Raw genomic sequence first — 20,908 nt, 5'->3', positions numbered from 1 at the left:
GTGAACTCCAAAAAGCACTTTATCGCTACTCTGGTTTTCTTCCCACGATAATTTGTACCCATATTATTTTGTATGTGTTTATTTCCTCTACTACATTGTGTATTCCTTGAAGAGATTACTCCTACTTAGTTCTCCCAATAGAAACTTACACAGAGTACGGTAAATATTCCTAAGTGAACTGATGAAAATGTGTATCTTTTAGGGTAACTATAGACCTCATTCAAGGCAAAGTACAAAAACATATATACAATTATTCCTTATCCAAAACCCACCAGTAGCCTCCTCGTTCAACTCATTCAGTGTCCCTGACAACCAAGCTGTAGCCAGCTCAGTCGACAGTGCCACCCAGTGTACGTTACGGGTAATTATCTAAAGAAGCACGACTACGCCCAGGGGTGTCCAATCAGATGCTGCCCAACACAGAGGAGTCAATTTACTTCAAATGTGAGATTTGTTTTTTGTTTTAGTTAGTGTTTGTATATTTCACGTGTGGCTCAAGACAGCTCTTCTTCTTCCAGTGTGGCCCAGAGATGCCAAAAGTTTGGACACCCAGCGTTGTTAATCCTTAGAACTGCATGCACACTGTTCTCTCCCATTTTTGCATCTTTCCAGACCACGGCTTGGTGAACCCACCCCACCAGTTCTCCTACAGGTACATACTCTCGTATAAAGTGCTTCTCAGCCCTTTTGACTCTTCCGATTCTCTGATAAACCTCCAGCGTTCCTGAAAGTTTCTGGAGATTAATCTACCCAAACCTTTATTTTTGCAATAATTATGTTCTCTACTTTTAAAATTGTTAGGTTCCCAGTGTCTGAGACTCCAAGTCTCAGACTTAACTCCAAGTGTCTGAGAACTCAAACAGTGAACTTCTGGAACTTCATCCACTTGTGAATTGTTGGTTGTCTACATTAGAATTCAAACTGACCTTTTCAAATGGGAAAAGTGGCAGGAACAAAAAGGAACTTAGAAAATAATAATGGCTCACATTTGTATAGCTATTTATGGCTTATGAAGTGGGTTTGTATCATTATTTCACTTGCCCTGCGCTCAGCCTTGTGGGGTCAGTGTGAGGCTATCGCTGCCAGCACAGTGAGCAAGCAAGCCTCACAGGCTAAATATTACACATTTACAAAGGAGTAGAGCAAGGGCTCACACACATTTCAGACTTAAATTCCATTGGTTTTTTTTTATTTTCCCTACACCACATTTTCTCTAAATGCTCACCACACACAGGCACACTACCCGTGCAATTTGCAAAGCCAGCATTAATTTCCACCTGCCCATAAAAGCAATGGAGAAAAAACTCCCCAGTCTAGGAAGGTGCAGGGTACCCTTTCCCAGGACCTTCCTTGTCTCTCTGCCTTTGCATACGGTGTTCGGTTTCTTAATTATTATTACTTCGCCCCTTTCTCATACCGTTGTTGACACCACCATAGCACGCGGTCCACTCACTATCAGGTGCTCAAGACCTGGAGACTATAAACCCAAAGCCAGGAAATAACTGGCAGCTGCAGGGATAGAGGTTTTGATTCCATGGTGGGGAATGGGGAGGGCAGGTCCTAACAGATTACGTGTTGGTAATCTGAACACGGGTGGGCTGGGAGATACAATAGTGAGCTCCCCACCTCTAGCGGAGAGCAAGCAGAGCTGAACCCGGCCTTGGTTCGGGTTGGACTGGGATGTGCAGCGCGGGACTCAAAGCGCGGCAACCGGGAAGTGAGTCCTGCGGCCCTCAGCGGGAGGGGCGTGGAGCGAGTGCGGAAGGCAGGGCGTGGCACAGGCGAGTGCGGGACAAGCGACACCGGCCGGCGGCCCAGGGGGCGAGGCGAGCTCCGAGTCTATTCCGGGAGAGGCGTGGAGGGGCGGGCGGGGGTGCCGGGCTAGCATCCTGTCTGGGGGAGGGGACGCGCGGAGGGCGCTCCCGCGGGGCCCACTGGAGAGCTCCCTGCGCCCGCCACCAGCAGGCCCGCTGGAGCCGCCGCAACCTGCGCCGCGAGCCCTGAGGATCGGCCGGCGCCATGGACAGAGGCCGGGGTAAGAAGAGCGGCAGCGGCCGCACTTGTTGCTGCGCCGAGCTGGGAAGGGAGAACCGGGAGATCTAGAGACCAGAGAGGAGGGAGTGAGAGGGACAGTGGAGCCGGTGGGGGGAGTGGAGGCCCGGTGCTGTGTGTGCAGATGCCTCCTGCAGCCCCTGGCAGCCCAGTGTCTGTTAGTCCTGGGGACGAGTGGCCCTCTGTGTGTAAAACCGAAGTTTCATATACTCACACTCCTGACCTCGTAAAACAATCCCCCACAAGATTTCTGAGTCCCGAGAGCTTTCCCACCCCGGTCCCCTCAGGAAGGGTACGAAAAGGTTGATAAGTTACAGTCCAGAAACACCCAACTTCTGAAGACCCCCGTGTGCGCCCAGGGAGAAGCCCCAGGAGACCGAAGTCTGCAGCCGCCTAGGGCACTGGAAGGAGGAAGAGCAGGCGCACCGGTGTCCTGGCTCTGTTCCTGACAAGCTCAGTGACCTTAGGCCAGCCCCTTCTGCTCTCTGGGCTGCTGACGATGTTGGAGGAGATCGTATCCGAGGCCCCTTCCTCCTTGAACTCTCAGGAGATGAGTGTATTTGATGGGAATGGCACAGAAGTGGTGGGGACTTGCAGAAATTGGAAGTGGCGAGAAAAAAAGTGGGCTGTGTTTCTAAGGGGCTGTGCTTAAGAAAAGGCCCAGCCATCTCAAAGAGCATGGTCTGGGAAAAAGTGGCCAGCCAGGACATGGGGGCTGTCGCTAAGGCTGGGACACCAGGGTCCTAACTGCCTACCTCTGGAATCCAAAGAGATTACAGGTGTGAATACACTTGGTACACGTGAGTGTGGTGCCAACAAAAGAAGCGTGATTATTCTTGTTACTATTATTAATGGAAAATTCTTCCCCATCCCTACAATAATCTTACACACTTTCTCCATCTGCCTGTTCACTGTACTGAGGCCACCAAGTGGGAAAGGAGTGACCAAGGCTGTGGAAGCAATTAGGAGGGCACTGGGGTCAGGGACATGGGCACGAGCAGTAGGTGTCAGGGTCACCGCCCCTGAACCCCCAGTACAGATTAAGCCGGAATTCGGAGGGCTGGAGGGGATCCCTGGCTCCCACTTTAAGATTTATAAAGCAGTTCTCACTGTTCACTGACTCCTAGACAAGTCTGCAAAGAGTATGCACAGTCCCCAGGGATGAGAAAGAGAAAGAGACAAGAGGCACTGATGTCCCTCAGTCCTCTGTCCCCACCTCCCACATCACGCATCTAAAGCAGAGCACCAGCCCCCACCCCATTACCTCCCACAAGTTGTCAGGTTCCACCCTGCCTGGTCCCCAACACAAAAATCCACAACTAGCCCACCCCAAATTATGGAAAGCAGACTATGTCCCCCTCGGGCACACCAGGGGTGACGATGATTGACTTTGTTTTACACATTTAATAACTGGCGCCTCACTTCGGACGGCTGCCTCCAGAGGGCTCTTCCCAGGAATCTGCCAGGACTCCGAATGTTCTAGGGCTCTGGCCCCTCCCTACTGCAGGCTTTCCAGAGCCACCTTCCTCCTCCTTCACAGCTCTCCTCACAGTGCGCCCTAAGAGTTACTTATCCAACTACCTGTTCGTGTCCACCTCCCCTGCCCCTGCCCTTCCGGAGCACTGGGGGCGGATCCGGGGCTCAGTGTGCTGATGGGGTGCCTGGCACAGCACAGGAGCTCACTCACTAACCGTGGTTCAGTATTAGTGGTATGAAACATATTTATAGTGCATGTCATGTTAACTATAATGCCGATTTTTTAAAAAGAAGAACGCTAGTATGTCCTTTCATCAGAACAGTTCTTTGTAACTCATTTGCAAAGGCTTTCCCAAAATATGAGCAAAGTGCACAGGCAGGCACACAGGACTGGGTTATCGATCTTTGGTTGTAGTTGTCTGCCCTGATAAATTACTGCAAGCACTTTATGAATGAAAGCAAGCATGACCAAGTATTAATTAGAATACAAAAATCTTTGTGTTTTAAGTTGAAACACGAGACTTGAAAAATCATTCCAGCAGAACTTTCTTGTGCCCCTGTCCCCAGGTCAGTGTGTGTGCACATACTTTCTGTTGGCGAGGAAGGTTTCAGAAGTGCGGGCCTCGTTGCAAGCCCAACCCGACCATGTGGGGAGTGGGACTGCCATACCCAGGGTACTGTGGAGGAAACCGCACTTTGGAGTCAGTAACAATGACAACTGAATTCATCGAACTCTTTCCATACACCAGGCACCAGGCACCATGCTCAGCTTTTTACATGGCTTCTCTTGGAACAAGCGATGGGCTGGGGACCATGATCTGGTGCTCTCATTAATGCCCACGTCACAGGAAAGCAGGCGTGGCAGGAATATTAGGCAGCTAGGGCTGACTAACAAAATACCATAGGCTGGATGGCTAAACAGCAAAAACTTATTTTCTCACAGTTCAGGAGGCTAGAAGTCCAAGATAAAGATGAAACCTTTGTTCTGAGCTTGCAGATAGCCTCCTTCTCACTGTGTCCTCACATGGCCTCTCCTCTGGAAAAAAAAAAAAAACAGAGAAAGAGCTCGGGTGTCTCTTCTTAAAAGGACACCCATTTTAGAGGATTAGGGCCCCACCTTCATGACCTCGTTTAACCTTAAATATATCGCTAAAAATCATAAGCATGTAATTCACCTAAATAGCACCTAACCCTAGCACCTAAAGGTGCTATCTCCAAAAACAGACACATTGAGGGTTAAGGCTTCAACATATGAATTGGGGGAAGGGGAGATAATTCAGTCCATAACGGCAGGTCACTGACATTATCAGGCACCATGACAGAAAGAGAGCTGGGTTAGGACTGAAGTCCAGATGGTAAGCTTGCTTCTGATTGCCTCCATGGTGGCAGCTAACCTGCCCAAGTCCTAGCCCAATATTCCTGCAATGAGCACCCACCCCCCCCAACCCCGTGCCTCCATCGTGCCAAGGGTGCACTGTTCAGATCTTCAGTAGCAATTACGGTATCAAAGTCAACTGACTGGAGAATGGAAACAAACCTGGGAAGCAGGATTTCTCTTCTGACAGTATATGTGTCTTCCCATAAGTAAAGCAGGATTCATATGATGTGGTGATGGACTTTGAAACCACTTGCAGAACTAAGGCCTGCTTGAGTGTGATTGGGAGGGTAATAATACAGGTGTACTCATTTATAATTTTAATTTGAACATTTCACCTAAAATGTCATATGGCATGCTTGAGTGTGATATTGTTATGTTAGAGAATTACATGCTTATATTTTGTAATAAACAAGGGGCATTAGTAGTGCCGCACCTCGTATTATAATGAAATTCGTTCCAGTGGAATTTCTTGATTCATGAATATTGTACAAAGAGAATCAGCCATTGGTGAAGGTAACACCTTCACTATAGACTAATAATACACCACCTTTTACAGGATAAGTAATTAACCTATTGTCTTATGAGGATAAGATATGGATACTGGTGATACCTATTTCCTAGGGTTGTAAATATTAAGTGCATGGAAAACACTTCATACAATGCCTGGTACATGGAACCTACTCAATAAATGCTTGCTATTGTAGTAATTACAATCTTTTAAAATCAGGTTTAACCTAATAAAATTGCTTTATAGAGCTCTGCTTGGCCCCTTCACACACTGGTCTACTCTCAGGACACTCTCTAAGTCCCTACTTTAAATAATGAGCTGGTCAGCTGTTGGACAATGCAGTGACAGGGCCCACGTCACAATCCTCTCTGTATCCTGGGGCTCCGCTGTGGTGCTTGTGGGGAAGTTCAATAACTGGACCGCTATCCGGCTGAGAGTCCATTTGCTCTTATTTATTCTACGGATTCGTGCCTAATGACCATGGTTGTGTCTCACAATTTTGCCTTTGCAAACTTTCCAGTCTTCTCAAGGCATCTTCACATTAAAGTCTTTTGTTTAATTTTTTTAAATTTTTTAATATGTCTTCTTAATGTCCAAGGTTATGTCTGATCTGCCTGGCTCATATGCAGTCATTGATTGCCCCAAGATTCCTTTCTACTTTACAACTAAGTCTTTTTCAACTAATCAAATTCAACCCAAGACAGGAGCTTCCTCTGCTGCATTCTGATTCTTTGGGAAATCATATTGCCCACTGGGCAACTCAAGAAATAATTTGAAGCTCTGCTTTTCATTAAATGAAATTTTTATTGTTCAAGAGATGATAGAAGAACCCATTCTGTCTTGCCCTCTGTTAGACCGGCTTTGAGATGATGATGACGATGATGATGATGATTAAAGCCACATCTTCGCTATGCATACCTTGCATTGACCAAGCAGCCTGTGACCACTCCCACGAGAAGCCCGCCCCATTGCTGTGAATCCCCATAGCACTCCCCAGACATCCGAGTTCACTCCACTCCACCGTTTCTCAGTTACTGTCATTCCGAAAGGAATACTCATCCATACTGATCTTTTTCATCCAAACGTGTTCCATAAGGTCACCTTCAACAGCCTGGTGACTCCGTAGAACTAGTGGTTGAGTTCAGAGAATGGACAAACTGGGGTTTGAGTTTGACTGCAACTTTCTAGCTGTATAATCTTGTATGAATTGGGTGAATTACTTAATTTCTCTGAACTCCAGTTTCATTTCATCTGGAGTGTCATGGGAAAAGCTAGCACTTAGGAAGTGTTCAATAAGTGATAGATGTTATATTTATCAAATATAATTGCTTGGATATAGCCTTGCTCTGCAGTGGGCGTGTGTGGTATTTAACCTCACACGCATCCCTGCAGAGGTTTCTGCTGGTCCCTGGGCACCACTTCCATTTCCTGGTCCCAGTCAGCCTCCTTTGTGTGGCTTCTCCATAGAGTCAGGGGTTTTTTTCTGCCTCCTCCTCAAATATCAGTTTCAGGCCCCACTTCTCAACGTGGGTGAGCACACCGCCAATTAAGTTTCTCCCTCCCCACCCTCTAACGAAAGCATGACCGTCATTCCATTCTGATTTTTGGTTTGGAAAACAATCCTGTTTTTGGATATCATCAGCTTCTCATACCTGTCTTACCCTTTAAAACAAAAATTGCAACTGAATAAAAAAATTAATCCCCTGTGCACACACAGACCCCTGCCACCCTAACCATTTTCCTCCTTCCTTTCCCAGCCAAATTTCTCAAATGAACGGTCAGCACTCACCGCTTCCTATTCCTCCGCACACACTCTTTCACTGCCTGCATCTCACTTCCAGTCACACCTGCTGCTGAAAGCCCACTTTCAAGGGTTACAGATGGTTTCCGTTTTGTCTAATCTTGGCCCATTCAAAGTCCCATCTCCTGGACTTCTCTGTAGCTCTGTTGACCTTCTACTTTTTCTAAATGCATTCTCCAACCTTGCAGAGATGGGAAAAGCGTGGATTTTGGAGTCAAATAAGTCTAAGTTAAATAGCCACCACTCCATCCCTCCAGAAAGCCTTTTCTGCCTCTCCCATGCCTCGACCCCATACTTACACTTGCTCATACCCTCTGCTTCTCCTGCCCCATGGCAAGTGACCCAAGTAAGCCTTGTTCCCTCAGTCCGTAAAGCAGCAAGGACACCGAGCAGTGAGGGGCTGAAATGTGGTCATATTCTCCCAGCACCCAGCGCCTGGCCCATAGTGAGCGCTTACTAATCGCGTCCCGTACTTCCCTCTGACTCACTTGCTCTTTCTCTTGGAGGTCTCTCGCCCTCTCTCTCCTCCCTTATCTCCTCACCAGCTCAGCCCCCTCTCCGCACTCACTCCTGTAGAGAACCAAGCTCCTCCGGGAGGGGGACTCTCAATGTCTATCTTTAGCTGTGGGTTACCTCCTGACTGTGGTACATTTCCATTCGGAGGTCAACTCAACCTCTGAGTGACCCAATTTTGAACTCATTTTATTCACCACCAAATCAGATGACCCTTCCTGTTTCTCTTTTTCTGTTAACACAACCATATGAGGAACTACTGAAGGAAGTGGGTCTGTTTGTGAACGAGGCTAAATTTGAAGGGGGGACATGGGATTAGTCCTGCAGAAGAGGTAATAGAGCCTCCAGAAAACTAGACAAGAGGTTAAACAGAGGATTATTTGGGCTCAATCTAGGAGAAGCATACAAATAAAAAACAGGTATTCAATGATAGAATTGGAGTTGCCCCGGGACATCATGAAGTGGAGGTTAAGTGGCCACAAGTCAGAGATGACACAGGATGGCTCCTGTGGGGACCAGAGTAATATATAGGTTAAAGACAACTGTCACTTAATATTCACGTTGTTTCCATAGACATGGCCCTTTTGCACATTATAGCGAACATGACTTCTAGGAATGTATACTTCAGCCTGAAGCACTGGTCTTTTAAATATACATTGTATCATAGATTTTAATGGACTTAAGAATTATCTCTGCTTGTGGATGGAATTTGGGAAGAAGGCAGGATGCAATTAAAGACAGTTATTTAAAACTGTCGATCTGATCATGCTTAAACCCTTCAGAAGTTTCCAGTGTTCTTAAGAAATAGACTACAGTCTTTGTGGTGGCCCTCAAGGTCCGGCCCTGTCTGTCACAAACTTCCTTTGGGCCCCTGTCCATATCTTGCTGTGGGCTCTCCCCACACTGGCCTTTGTACAGGCACCTGTTTAGCTCCTACTCATCCTTAGCAATCTGCTCAAGCATCCCTTCCTCAAGGCAACCTTTCCTAGTCTCCTAAGCTACATCCCTTTTAAAGTGCTCCTAGTACCCTGTATGTCTCATTGGTTGCCGTTTTCACAATTATAATTAGTTGTGGGATTGAATTAGCTGTTAATGTGAGCTCTGCAAGGGCAGGGCCCTTCTTACCTGCCCACAGCTCTTTCCCCAGCACCCAGTTTAATGCCTGACACATAGTAGGTACTCAAAAAATGTCTGTTGAGATGATGAATAAATGAAAGAAAAATTCATGGGCTGGAAATTGGATGTGGACACTTTCAGCTCCAGGAGTCTCCATCGATGATTCACATTTTAGGGATGGAAACGGAGACTTTGTGATTATTCATCATTTCCTTTGCCTTCATTCTTTATACAATAAGACTCCACGTCCTATGGACTTTCATTGGAAAATCTACCTTGGATGGCTTCTTCTCCTAGACCCTGTCATCTCCTACAGGAGCTTCCTCCTTGTGCTCTCACCTTCTTCAGCCTGCCTTAAGCAACACTCCTAATCTGTCTACAGCAGTGGTTCTCAAATCCAGCTGGGCTCAGAACCATCTCCTGTGGAACCCACTGGAAACATATCCCACAATGGAGCTGATCAGTGGGTCTGGAGTGAGGGTTTTTGAATGTGTGTTTTTTGCAGAGCTCCCAAGCGAGTCTGATGTGCTCACTGTTGTAATGCACTGCTTTTGTCATGACCCTTGACCCTGCGCAATCACATCCTGGGATTCCCTGTTGCTCACTCTAGCACTGTCTTAGAAGGAACCCAGGTAATATAAGAATAGTCAGACCGAGAATTGACCACTAAAATCGTTTCTCTGGGGACCCTTCCACCCTGCACTTCTCTTACATGGCTTCTCTCAACTCTGGCAAAAGCCATGGGAAGTGGACAGCTGAGACGTTCTTCCCATTGGACAGGATGTAAAAAATGAAATTCAAAAAAAGACGGCAGTTCCCCTTCACTGAGAGAGACCACTCAGCATCACCTCCCTGGGAAAACTCCCTGGCCACACGCCCTCTTCAACCTCCTCCCTGACTTCAGGTTCCCTCCACCCTCATTTAGGAGATTTCACTGCACTAACTTCAATGCTTCGTCTATGAATGTGTGCATCCTGTGGTCTGAGGCTATCTTTTCATTTCATTGCCAGTGTCTAACACGTAGCATATGTTCAATGCAACAGCTAGGAGTGCTTGCCATGATACAGGCAGTGCACGTGTGTGCACCGAGCCATTTAATCCTCCCCACAAGCAGGAAGTTGAAGTAGTTTAGCTTTTGTGTTCACAGAATATGTCACTGACTTTACTGGGGGAGAAAGCCTATCCAAAAATGTTGCCTGCAGCTATGAGTTCAGAGTGTCTATACAGTGTGTAGCTTCTATTTTCTAAAGCCACAGATGGCGTACATGTGAATTATAAATGTATAAACATACTTTTGTATTAAAAATTCTCTAGTTTTTGGCGAAATCTGTTTCTGCGGTAGGCTAATGAGGACAGCCCTGGTGGAGGAATATTCGCAGCAGTGTGTGAATGCATAGACTATTTGAAGTTTTTGATATTAATATATTTGTGACATCCATCTTCCTTCAGCACCGCAATCCCATCCCGCCAAAGGAAATCAAGTGGGAAGGTTTATCGTGACTTTGTCCCATTACATTCAAAAGTTTTTTACTGTTATCTATTTTCCTTATATAATTACAAATATGTTACATATATAGTTATATATTTAATTACATATATTTAAATTTCCACATTTTACAGATGAAGAAACTGAGGGTTAGAAAGTGTTATTTACCAAACCCGCCACCTCCGAATCCAAGTTCTTTGCCATTGCTTTCCACCACTTCTCCATGAATGCTGGAGAGTCACTCCCAGGTCACTTCTATGAAAGACTTGTTAGATAAGCCACAGGGACTTACCAGGTAAAGATTTCAAGGAGAGGGCAGGGGGTCTGCCAAGAAACAAAGGAGGAAAAGGAATGTGAACAATGGGGCCAAGGCAGCTGCCGGTGAGATTTGATTTCTTCCCCGTCACACTCCGGCTGTGACCTTAGGAGTTCTGGTGTTTAGAATTCAAGACGCTCTGATCCTCCCGGAATTAGTAGAGGCTGCCCCAAAAGCTCCCAGACAGGGCTCGTCCTCCATGTAAAACTCCACTTGGGAGTCCCAACCACACCCCAGGTCAGAGAGGAGGCGCAGAGCCCGCCAGACGAGACCGTTCTCCCTGATGCAGTTGTCAGGCCGCAGTGGGGGCAGAATGTGGCAACGCATCGCAGTCATTCCTGCTCTGGGGAGCTGACTGACAGCAGGAGACAAGCCTGGCTTTTTATAGCCCTCTAAGAACTGAGGAGAAAACTGATCTCTCGAGAGGGAGAAGTGGGGCACATGTCTATTCCAGGCACCATTCCCTCAACTGTCGTCCCAGGGTCAGAGTCATGGCTAAGTGAGCAATGCAGAGGGGTGAACTGTATTCACTGTCCAGGAAATGGAATCACAACCAAACCTAGTTCCTTGAATCTACTCCTAGGGCTTCAATTTCTTCACCTGTCAGGTCAAAGTATTACAGTGCAGGGGTCTGCACACCTCAGCCCATGAACCAAATCCAGCCCGCCACCTCTTTTTGTAAATAAAGTTTTACTGGAACACAGCCACACCCATTCATTATGCATTGTCTATGGCTGCCTTCTGAACAGTTGCAACAGACGTTATACATGGCCAGCAAAGCCTAAAGCATGCAGTATCCGGTCCTTTAAAGACAAAGTTTGCCAACCACTGGGTCAGAATGCAGGGGGTTGGGAATGTCTGCCTGGAGTACTGTGGTAAGATTCTGAGGATATGTCCAGAGTGAGGAATGAGGCCCTGTCCTTGGACCATACACGAGTTTGTATTCAAGAATAGTCTTGGAGGAATGACACTTACGGTGCTTTTTGAACTACATTTAGCCCCAGAATCTTTTTGTAAACAAAATCTTAAGCAATAGAGCTGCTTGCTTTGGGCAAAGCAGAAATGAAAACACTGGGTACAGCCCACTCCGTCCCTTCTACTCCCAAGGCAGCCCCTAAGGAAGCTGCACCGATCCCACAGCTTCATCCGCACAGCATTGGAAAACCACCTGTCTAATCCTAGGCCCCTCGTTTTACAACTGGGGAAACCGAAGCTCAATGGGTGGCATCTTGCCTAGGGTCACATGACCACCTCCCAGTTGGCTTTCCACAGAACCAATAATGTGATCATCAAGTATCAGCAGAACACAGACACGACTCTGCTGGGGAGAAAAACCGTCCACTGGCTTTGGGGGCTTCCGAGCTACACCAGTGCTGGTGGCCATGACGTGCCCTCACTGACCCAGGAGCCCACAGGGATGCAGGGCTAGGACTCGGCCAGGACGCACTGCTGATGCCCGTCTGTGCTTCACAGTGACTTGGTCGAGGCTTGGGAGCCTTTGATCTGAGACCAGCAGAGAGAAAAGAAGAAAATAAAAATGGAATTGGACCATATTTTTTAAATCTCATTGGGTACTAAGACATACGTTTCAAAAATCAGAACACATTTGGAGCTGTCCCTCTCAGGAGCACACGGTGCTTTCCCCTCCCCCGCTTCTTCCCCTCCAGGTGCATTACCTTTGCCTTTCTCTCTCCTAAGTTCCAAGGGACCTTCTTTTGCTTCTGTAACTTGTTTCCTGGGCCTACACAGCAGAGCCGATTTACTCTTACTGCCTCCACAACTTTCTAAATGAACTTTCTCTTACAATTTGAGAAAAGAATCAGAACATATCTTATAACTGATGTATTAATAATCTGTTCCTTTTTCTGCACTTTTTTCAAAAAGCTGGGTTTTTAATAGTTGAAAACATCTTAAAATCAGTGACATCTTAGAATAAATTATGCTAATTTATACCAAAGCTTTCTTTTGAAGATAGAATCAGATTTATTCATTCGTAGAATAAATATTTATTCTTCCTGCCCATTCTTGTTGGAGGGTTTGCTAAGAGCAGATCCAGCTGATATGAAAGCAAGGGGGAATTTTTTTTTAGCTCCACTTGAACCAAGAAGAAAACTGATCTAGGAGTGTGCTGGGAAGCCAGGGAGATAGGTCACGTTTCCTCAGCTCTAGCCAGCAACCAGGTGCAGCTCTAAGAGATTACAGAGAAGAAACTCAGGGTCCCTGTACCCTACAGTCTCCTAGTGAGGCAGAGAAAGTAAGACTAGGTCACCAGTGCCCTATGCCAAGAGGTCATACCTGGTCATTGTCCTTCAAAGAGAATATAAAGAGACCAGAGGGCTCAAGGGACAGTTTTTAGCCAGGAACCTCAGGAGCACTGAGATGACATTCTAGGTGAAGGAAATGGCAGGGGAAGAAAGGCACAGAAACACGCTGAGGGTGCAAATTGGGTCAGCATCCCTACCGCCCAGAGGAGCAGGGAGAAGTTAAATGGAACCTCTAGAGTCCTTTCTAAGAGAGGGGACTTATCCTCCAGGTCCTTTTAACTAAGTGTGCCCCAGTCCCTGAGGGGCTTTGTTGCTTGATCTGTAACTAATAATAGACACAGCATACTGTGGGAGCTGAGTGCTTTGCCTGTGGTGTCGAGTTGCAGGGTCTGAATCACAGCTCTACTCCTTCCACTTAATCCCCACAGTTTTGAGTTTCTGCCACTAAAAATGGAGATAACAATCTCCTGCCTACCTATAGGGGATCATTGGACACATGCAAGGAAAGCACTCAGCACTAGGAAGCATTCAATTAAAAAAAAAACGCTAAAGCTTAAAATACAGGTTTATAAATGATCGCCTTTCTTAATGAATTAGAATGGAATCCAAGTTCTCTCTGTAACACTTTCCCTGGGCTTTGCTCTTCTAGCCTGCCCATCCAAAGGATGGAATTACAGAGGAACTGGGCATCAGCCACAGGGAGCATGTGTAGTTCTTTCATCATCTGTGTCACAAAAGAAACTGGTGTTTTGCCCTGGGGGTTCCCGAGGAGGTGTGGGCAGGAGAGTTGTGCTAAGTGTTGCCATTTGGGGAATGTACTAAAGCCAGCAGTGAGCTCACATCAGAGCAGAACGGGAGCATTGGAAAGAGGTGACCAGTTAGGAGCTACAGCAAATATTGCTGGTGAGCAGCAGACTGTATAAGATCAGCATGTTTCAGTTAAGAACAAGGAGAGATACAACGTCAAACTGTCCATTTTCAATTGCATCAATTGCGTAGAATTGTTGGTCTAATGGAATAGCAGAGGAAACACTTGTCTGGGGCTCGTCAATTCTCAGGACATTCATTCCCAACATCTCTAACCATCATTTTCTTGATTCCCACCCCTAGTCTTAGAGGCAGGAATCACCCCAGGGTCTCCCAAAGTCTACCCCAGAATGGCTGGGCTCCCTTGGAGCTGGATTCCTGGGCAGCTGGTCCAGAACCAAGTCCAAGATTAGCACTGGGAGGCTTTAGCAAGTGAGGGGAATGAAGGAAAGGAGAGACCTCCTCCCGGAACAGCAGTCAAGGCAGCCACTCTGAGCCTGACCTTTGCCTCTCATCTGAAACATTGAGCTAACCCCCGGGAGATGCTTGAATCCCCTGTGACTGCCAAAGACATCAGTGGTAACAACCGAACTTGACAAAGACTCCTGTGTGCCCAGCACAATGCGCAGCACTGCACACCTCACCCCCTCTGTGCTTGCCACAGCCTTCCGAGGGGGGCGCTCCATGGCCACAGTTCCCCTTTTCACAAATGAGACAGCCGGGCTGACATCACCTGCCTGGGGCCACTGGGCTAGGGTTTGACTCTGGTGTTTTTTGCCCCAGTAACCCACTGTCTCAACTACCCACTGTACTGGTTAAACTTTTGGAAGGGACATCTGCTTCTCAGTTCAGATTTCTGCCCTCCGGTGCCTCCGGTGGTCCAGTGCTCTGCCCTCCCTCTCCCCGCCCCTCAACATGAGCCCTTCTGCTCTGGGAGACAGTTGTCATAGGCAGGGTTTACAGCCCTCTCCCTAGTCTGTGGTCCTCCCTCTGAATTCTGAGTTGTCCGTTTATTCCATTCCCAGTCGTTTGCTATGTACCCATTACTGCGCTGGGCACTGGGCACCGGTGGCAGGTATCAAATCAGACATTATCTCTGCCCTCATGGACTCACGTTTTAATGGAGAAGAACACTGAACAAATCATCTACTTCAAAGGGTGTAACAAGATGACCTCACCTGTCCAGGAAAGCAGGATGGGCCCCCCTGGAGAAAGTGGTATCTAAATAATCAACTCTCAAAGGATACGTGGGGAGTAGGGGAAATTTTAAATAACTATAATAGTCGATTTGGCAGGTATCAGAAATTGCTCTAAGCACTCCCTACAATACCTTACTGGGTCAACATGACAACCCTATAAAGTGTCAGTATTATCATTATCATCCCCATCTGCAGATGAGGAGACACAAAGAAGTTAAGTGACTTGTCCAGGGCCACACATCCAGTAGTGGGTAGCAGTGGACAGCCATGCAGAGAAAATACCATGTGCAAAGAGCACTGGGGTGGGTGGGGTCCCAGACATTGAAAATAGACAAAAAATAATACTTTTTAAAAGACCCATCAAACATAACAATGATGAATTCACAGTATGTTCCTATTAGTGCAACTTGAAGCATCTATTGAGGATTCCCTGGGTTTTTTTATCACACTGAGGTTTCTATGGACAGATTGTCAACCTAACCTTTGCCCTTGAGAATTGAGATTATGTTCATTCTCTTCTCCCGAATTCTACACAGGTTCTGTTGTTTGGGGAGAGGGGGAGCCGATGGCACACGTACTATTAACCACAATTTACCAACTGACAAAACTTCAAGGTCGCATGTTCTCAATTTTCACAGACCTGACTGAGAGGCAGTTATCATCACCCCATTTCAGCGTTTAGGAAATTGAGACACAAGAGGCATGAAGTAATTTGCCCAGGGCCACACAGCCAGTAAGTGTGGAGCCTGGGCTTTCGACTCTACACTGTGTTTTTTCCTCTGAACCAAATCAGCGTTCCATGGGAGGGCAGAAAGGTGCACACGTGGCACCGGCAACCTCCCGGAAGTCCCAGAGCCTCTCTCGGCCTAAGTGTTTGTCAGTAAAGCTGGGATAAGAGCTCCTGCCTTGTAGGGTTGCTGTGCGGATTAAAGGAAGTAGTAGGCACAGAGTATTAGGCATGGAGAACGTTCTCACGATGGAGTATCACACAAAACAGTGAATAAACACAGTGACAAGAAACGATTGGATGAATCTTAGTAATACAGTCATAGCAAAGAAAAAAGTCACGAAAGATTACCTCTAGCATTGTACCCTTTTAATAAAGTTAAAAACAATTTAAAATGTTTAAATGTTTACAGGTACATCTACCTGCAATGACACTGTATACAAGGGAAGGCAAGAGTGTGAAGAATGCAGCATTTAAGACGGCAGCTGGGGCGGGGGGGGGGGGGGCAGACGCGTGGGGTCATAGAGGGACATAGGATACCGTCCAGAGATCTCAGCTTTTGCTTTGAATGGTAGGTTCATGGGTACTGACCACATTAGCAAAAATAACGACTATATAAATAAGTAACTATATGTGAAACTATATGGAGTATGCATGAACCGATGATGACAATATCTCATGAAGCAAGAATTAGGATTAACCCAATTTTTTCTATATGAAGTCCTATTTATAAAAAAATAAAAGTATTAGGCACAGTGCCCTGCTTGTAGGAAGGATTTAATAAATGTTCTCTGGGAGAACATTCTCTGTCATTCTTGTATATTTTTATTATTATCTGCAGGACCTGCCCACCCCCAGCCCGCTGTTCTTTCTGTCTGCCCCAGGCTATTGGTGAGCTAGGTCCTTGAACTCAAACTTCTCAGAAGCAGAAAGCCTGGTCCCAGCCAGGCCTCAGGGCAGTGCTCATCCTGTGAATGGACCCTGCTGGGGAACAGTCCCCAGGTGCTAACTGCCGGTTCCAGGAAGCTGTGGGGGCTGGGCATCCCCGTCAGAAGGCGCGAGCAGAAGGAATCGTAATGCAGCAGTAAGCCGCTTAGGCTCCAGGGCTGGGCCTACGTGTGAATCTTGGTTCTGTGACTGAGCCTCACTTGGTTTAGAGTAAAAACAGTATTTACCTCACAAGGTCATTATGAGGACTAAATGAGGTGATCAACACAAAGTGCTTAGCACAACATCTGGAACATCACTTGTGAGCTCAAAAATACTACCTGCTTTATCACTGGGTATCCCAGCACCCGCCCCCCTCCCGGGACTGCTAATGTTTCCCCAGCTTTGGGTGAAGGATGTGGTGCAGACTGCGGAACATGGAAGCAGCTGCCATCTTACAGGGGCGGGGTCATGAATGTGTGTGTCACAGTTTTCCACTTCCTCCTGGAACCATTTCCTTTGTGAGCTAAACAGGGAGGAATCCGCAGACAAAGAAACAATTCTGGGAGAGCCCCATCCCACAGCCTAAAGTTATTTCCTTAGAAGTCGGGGGCTTGCCTGGCCCTCCTGTCTGGAGATGGCTAGGTGAGAGGGGCCATGGCTTCCCTGGTGCCCACGACTGAGAAACAAGGTGCCCAGAACAAGGCTGGTGGAGAACAGGTCCCAAGCAGAGCTAGAAAGGCCATTAAGATGAAGGGCTTTCCTGACCCTGTCACCCTGGCCTGGCTCCTGAGAAGAGAGTCACCCAGAAACAACCGTACTGACCTGTGGCCTCCCTGTCTTCCTGAAACAACAGTAGATCAGAGAAGTGGGCTACTCTTCTATCCCTGATAATAATCCCACGGTTTACAAACCCTCTCCCAGCATTCCCCATTGTGCCCTGGCACCAACCAACGTGTGGGAGTCCAGAAGAGAACAGTGGAACTCAGAGGGGCTAACTGACTCACCCCACGCTTTACACTAGTAAGTAGAAGGAGGTAGAACCCAAACCAGATCCTCTTATGCCAAATCCCCGACCTTCCACTTTTCTTTACCTCCTCCCTTCATCAGGATTTCAGGTTTCTGTCTCATGGGGTCAAGCTCCTACTATTCTTTTCGGCATAAAGGATATTCGGTTTCCTGCCAGAGCTTTAATGAACACACACAGAAGTCTTCCAAGGTTACCTCGCTCCCCTTGCTTTCTCTCACTCCAGCACTATATTTAACTCCTGGAAAGCAGTTCGCACTAAGGCATCAACTTCGCAGCTGGGGTTTCTTTGCTCCTCTTTTTTCATTTTTTTTCCAGCCCGCATGAACCATCATCTTCCCTGCACACTCTGGGACAACAGGAAGTGTTTGTTTTAGTCGACAATGCCAGTCCAACCAGTGTGGTCCCCTCCGATGTACCGATGTACCGCCACTGTTGGCCTTCACTTGGATTTAGAGAAGTGCTTGTAAAGGAAGGAAGTAGGCCGTCCCCATAGCCCCAAATGTGCAGCAACTTGGAAGAGACCCAGGAGAAAGAGAGATCTCTGTACCCCTGAAGTAAAGGGGCAGTGCTGCTGGTCTCACCTGTGTTGCTAGAGGCTTCTCTGCTGGTTAACCCAGAGCTGCACGTAGACAAAAGCAGCATCCTAAAGGAGCCCTGGGAGAGGCACCACTGAGCGGCTCCTCAGTGTCCTTCCCGTTCTGCAGTCCTCAGTTCCCACACCTGCAAAATTGGGCTAGACCACCTCGTTGTAAGAGTGAAATTATGTAACTAATACATGTGAATCTCTTACGTAATAATAATGGAAGAGTGATACAGACGGCTAACATTTCCTGAGTACACTGTTCTAGGCATGTGCTCATGTGTCAGGGCCCGTTCCTACTGATGAGCTAGGTGGATGTACTCAGAGGTCACCGATGACGTGCACGAGGATGGGACAGTTGTGCAAGTGTCCCAGAGGTGCGCACTAGGAAACAGGGAAACAGGACCAGAACTCACGTAGTCTGGATTGCTCAGTACATGTTAGTTTTCATTTCCTAACAGGCGTCGAGGTTAAAATCCACCAACTACAAAATGGGCATCACTAAATAATGGGCAGCCATATCCACGCAGGGATACAAGTTCAACTAAATGGGGCTTGGAGAGCTGAGCCAGTGGGCTTCTGGTTCCTTTTGGTCCCCAGGGCTTTTTGTGTCCTCTTTTTTCATTTTTTAAGCATCTTTTTACTATGCTGAGCCACTATGAGGACAGACATTGTCTCAGAATCACATTAACTAGCCAGTATACAGGGTTCGGCAGACGTAAGGCCTGCTTATGTACGGTTGGTAGGGTAATCATATGGGTGTAGTAATATATAGTTTTAATTTGAACATTTCACCTAAAATGTCATATGATGTGCTTGCACGTGGCATTGTTACAGAATTATATCATGCTCTGTAATAAAGTCTTTTAATAAAAGATCTTTTAATAAAAGAGGGGCATTATTTGTGCCAGACCCCTGTACTTTATTAACTCTGAAGAAAAATTTGCTTCACAGATTAATTCATTCCACAAGTATGTAAGCACTCATCTGTGTCAGGCACTAGCAAAAGCAGGCACTGTTCCTGCCCTCAGCGAGTTCAGGCTCGTGTGGGGGAAATAAATATTAATCAAAGAAATATATGAGTAAATGTAACATCTCACCATGAAAAGCACCACGGGGAGACGGGTGCTGTGATAGCATAACTGGGGGAAAGGTCGTGGTCCGGAGGACAGGGAATGTCCCCTAGGAAGTCCCGAGTGAATCAGAGCTGCAAGGGCACAGGACTGGTCTCAGGAGAAGGGAGCTCGGGTGGGCAAAGGGAATAGCGAGTGCACACACGCTGGTTCAGGGGCGGAGGAAGAGCCTGAGGTGGCCTGGAAGGAGGAGGGTCCCTCTTTGGCAGGGCCTGCAGGGGTGGAAGGTCACAAGAAAGCTCCTCCTCCTTTCCTTCCCCCACCTCCAAACACGGAGGTCCCACCTGTTAAGTGTTCAGCTTTCCGCTGCCTGGGTCATGCTTCATTGATGTGCTAGCTGGTTAAAACCCAGCATGCAGAGTCATCTCTAAAATCGTGATCAAAACTTTTGAAATAATGCACTGGTTCTCTCTGTGGGCCAGGAGCCTTTGTGAGATGAAAAGTGGGTTATTTTGCTGTTTGGAAATGAGACAGGAAATCTGAGTAAACCAAAAGAAAAATTGTAGGCCCTCTATAAAACCTCATTCTGACAGCTCATCCTATTTTGCATCTTTAAATCATGGCTGTCACGTTTCCTCTGACTTTGGAAACAAAGAAGCATGAGTTTTCTTTGTCCCAAAGACGCTTGTCAAGTAGTGAGGCGGGGAAAGGAGAAATGTGATTTCATTTACTGTTTTGCTGTTACTAAAGTTCTAACTTGCAAGCTGTTTCCAAGCATTTCTGTAAATAGCAGAGTCTAAAAGGTGACCAGGACTGAGATCAGACGTCAGAGTACTCACTGAGCCTACCTGGCTGGAGCCAAAACAAAGGTTGCTATTCCTGTGGTTTGCTGAAGTTTAATTTATTCACTTCTCTCCTGTCATGGAAATTAGACTCAGTGTCTTTGATACTTCTAAGTAAGTCCAGCCTTCCCTGCACTGGAACTGTACTGGCAGCGCTAAACACCTTTTGCTTGAAGGTTTCACTCCGGGTGCATCAGTTATAGACCAGGGATGTGGTCCTGGGAGCAAGTATAGAGCTTAATTTCTGCTCTATACCTTTTGATTTCAATTATGTAGTGAGGGTAGAGAAGCAAAGAGAAAATTTGCCTTAGTTGGATATTCACCAGGAGCAATAAGCATGTTGTAGTCTAATCTTAGATATATTTTTAACTAGGTTTCTAATTTTACTTGGCAAACTTTTCCCAACCCAGAGAACAGTTACAGCCCATCTTGGGTTTCTGTGCCTGCCCACCCCACGTAGTGAAGGATTGAAGACTTATAAACAATGATTAAACCATTTCTTCCTGTGTTTTTTCCTCGTTGGAATTCACTGTACCTCCCTAAGGCTTAACTAAACCAAACAAGATCAATGAAATGTATTCGTGGTTCTAAATAAACTTGAGACATAAAAGACAGGCCTGTCCTTGGTGCCCCCGTCTGTCCTCAGAAAGCAGAAATGATCTAAACCGAGAGCGAAGACCGGAGGGGCAGGTCAGTAATTGGTGACAGAGACCCTTCCTGACTGGGGTGGCAGGAACAGGGTTTCTGGGATGCATTACAGCCCCTCTAGCTGGAAGATGCTGTCTCCCCCCTGCCATGGAGGGGGTCCTCAGA

At 46.9% G+C, this 20,908-nt stretch overlaps 1 protein-coding gene across 2 annotated transcripts in view; it reads left to right on the top strand.

Moving 5' to 3' along the window:
* Positions 1–1,903: 1,903 nt before the first annotated feature.
* AFAP1L1 (actin filament associated protein 1 like 1) overlaps positions 1,904–20,908 on the top strand; it is a 57,844-nt gene continuing 38,839 nt past the window's right edge. For both annotated transcript variants that reach the window (XM_037161899.2, XM_053665915.1), the window contains exon 1: positions 1,904–2,035. In XM_037161899.2, coding sequence (XP_037017794.2) covers positions 2,020–2,035 — 16 coding nt within the window. In that variant the 5' untranslated portion in view covers positions 1,904–2,019. The remainder of the gene's footprint in view (positions 2,036–20,908) is intronic.

The sequence above is a fragment of the Artibeus jamaicensis genome, unplaced genomic scaffold (genome assembly GCF_021234435.1).
Source record: "Artibeus jamaicensis isolate MK-2021 breed Jamaican fruit bat unplaced genomic scaffold, CSHL_Jam_final contig_432, whole genome shotgun sequence".
In the NCBI taxonomy this organism is placed as follows: domain Eukaryota; kingdom Metazoa; phylum Chordata; class Mammalia; order Chiroptera; family Phyllostomidae; genus Artibeus; species Artibeus jamaicensis.
This window is presented reverse-complemented; position numbering and strand designations above follow the sequence as displayed.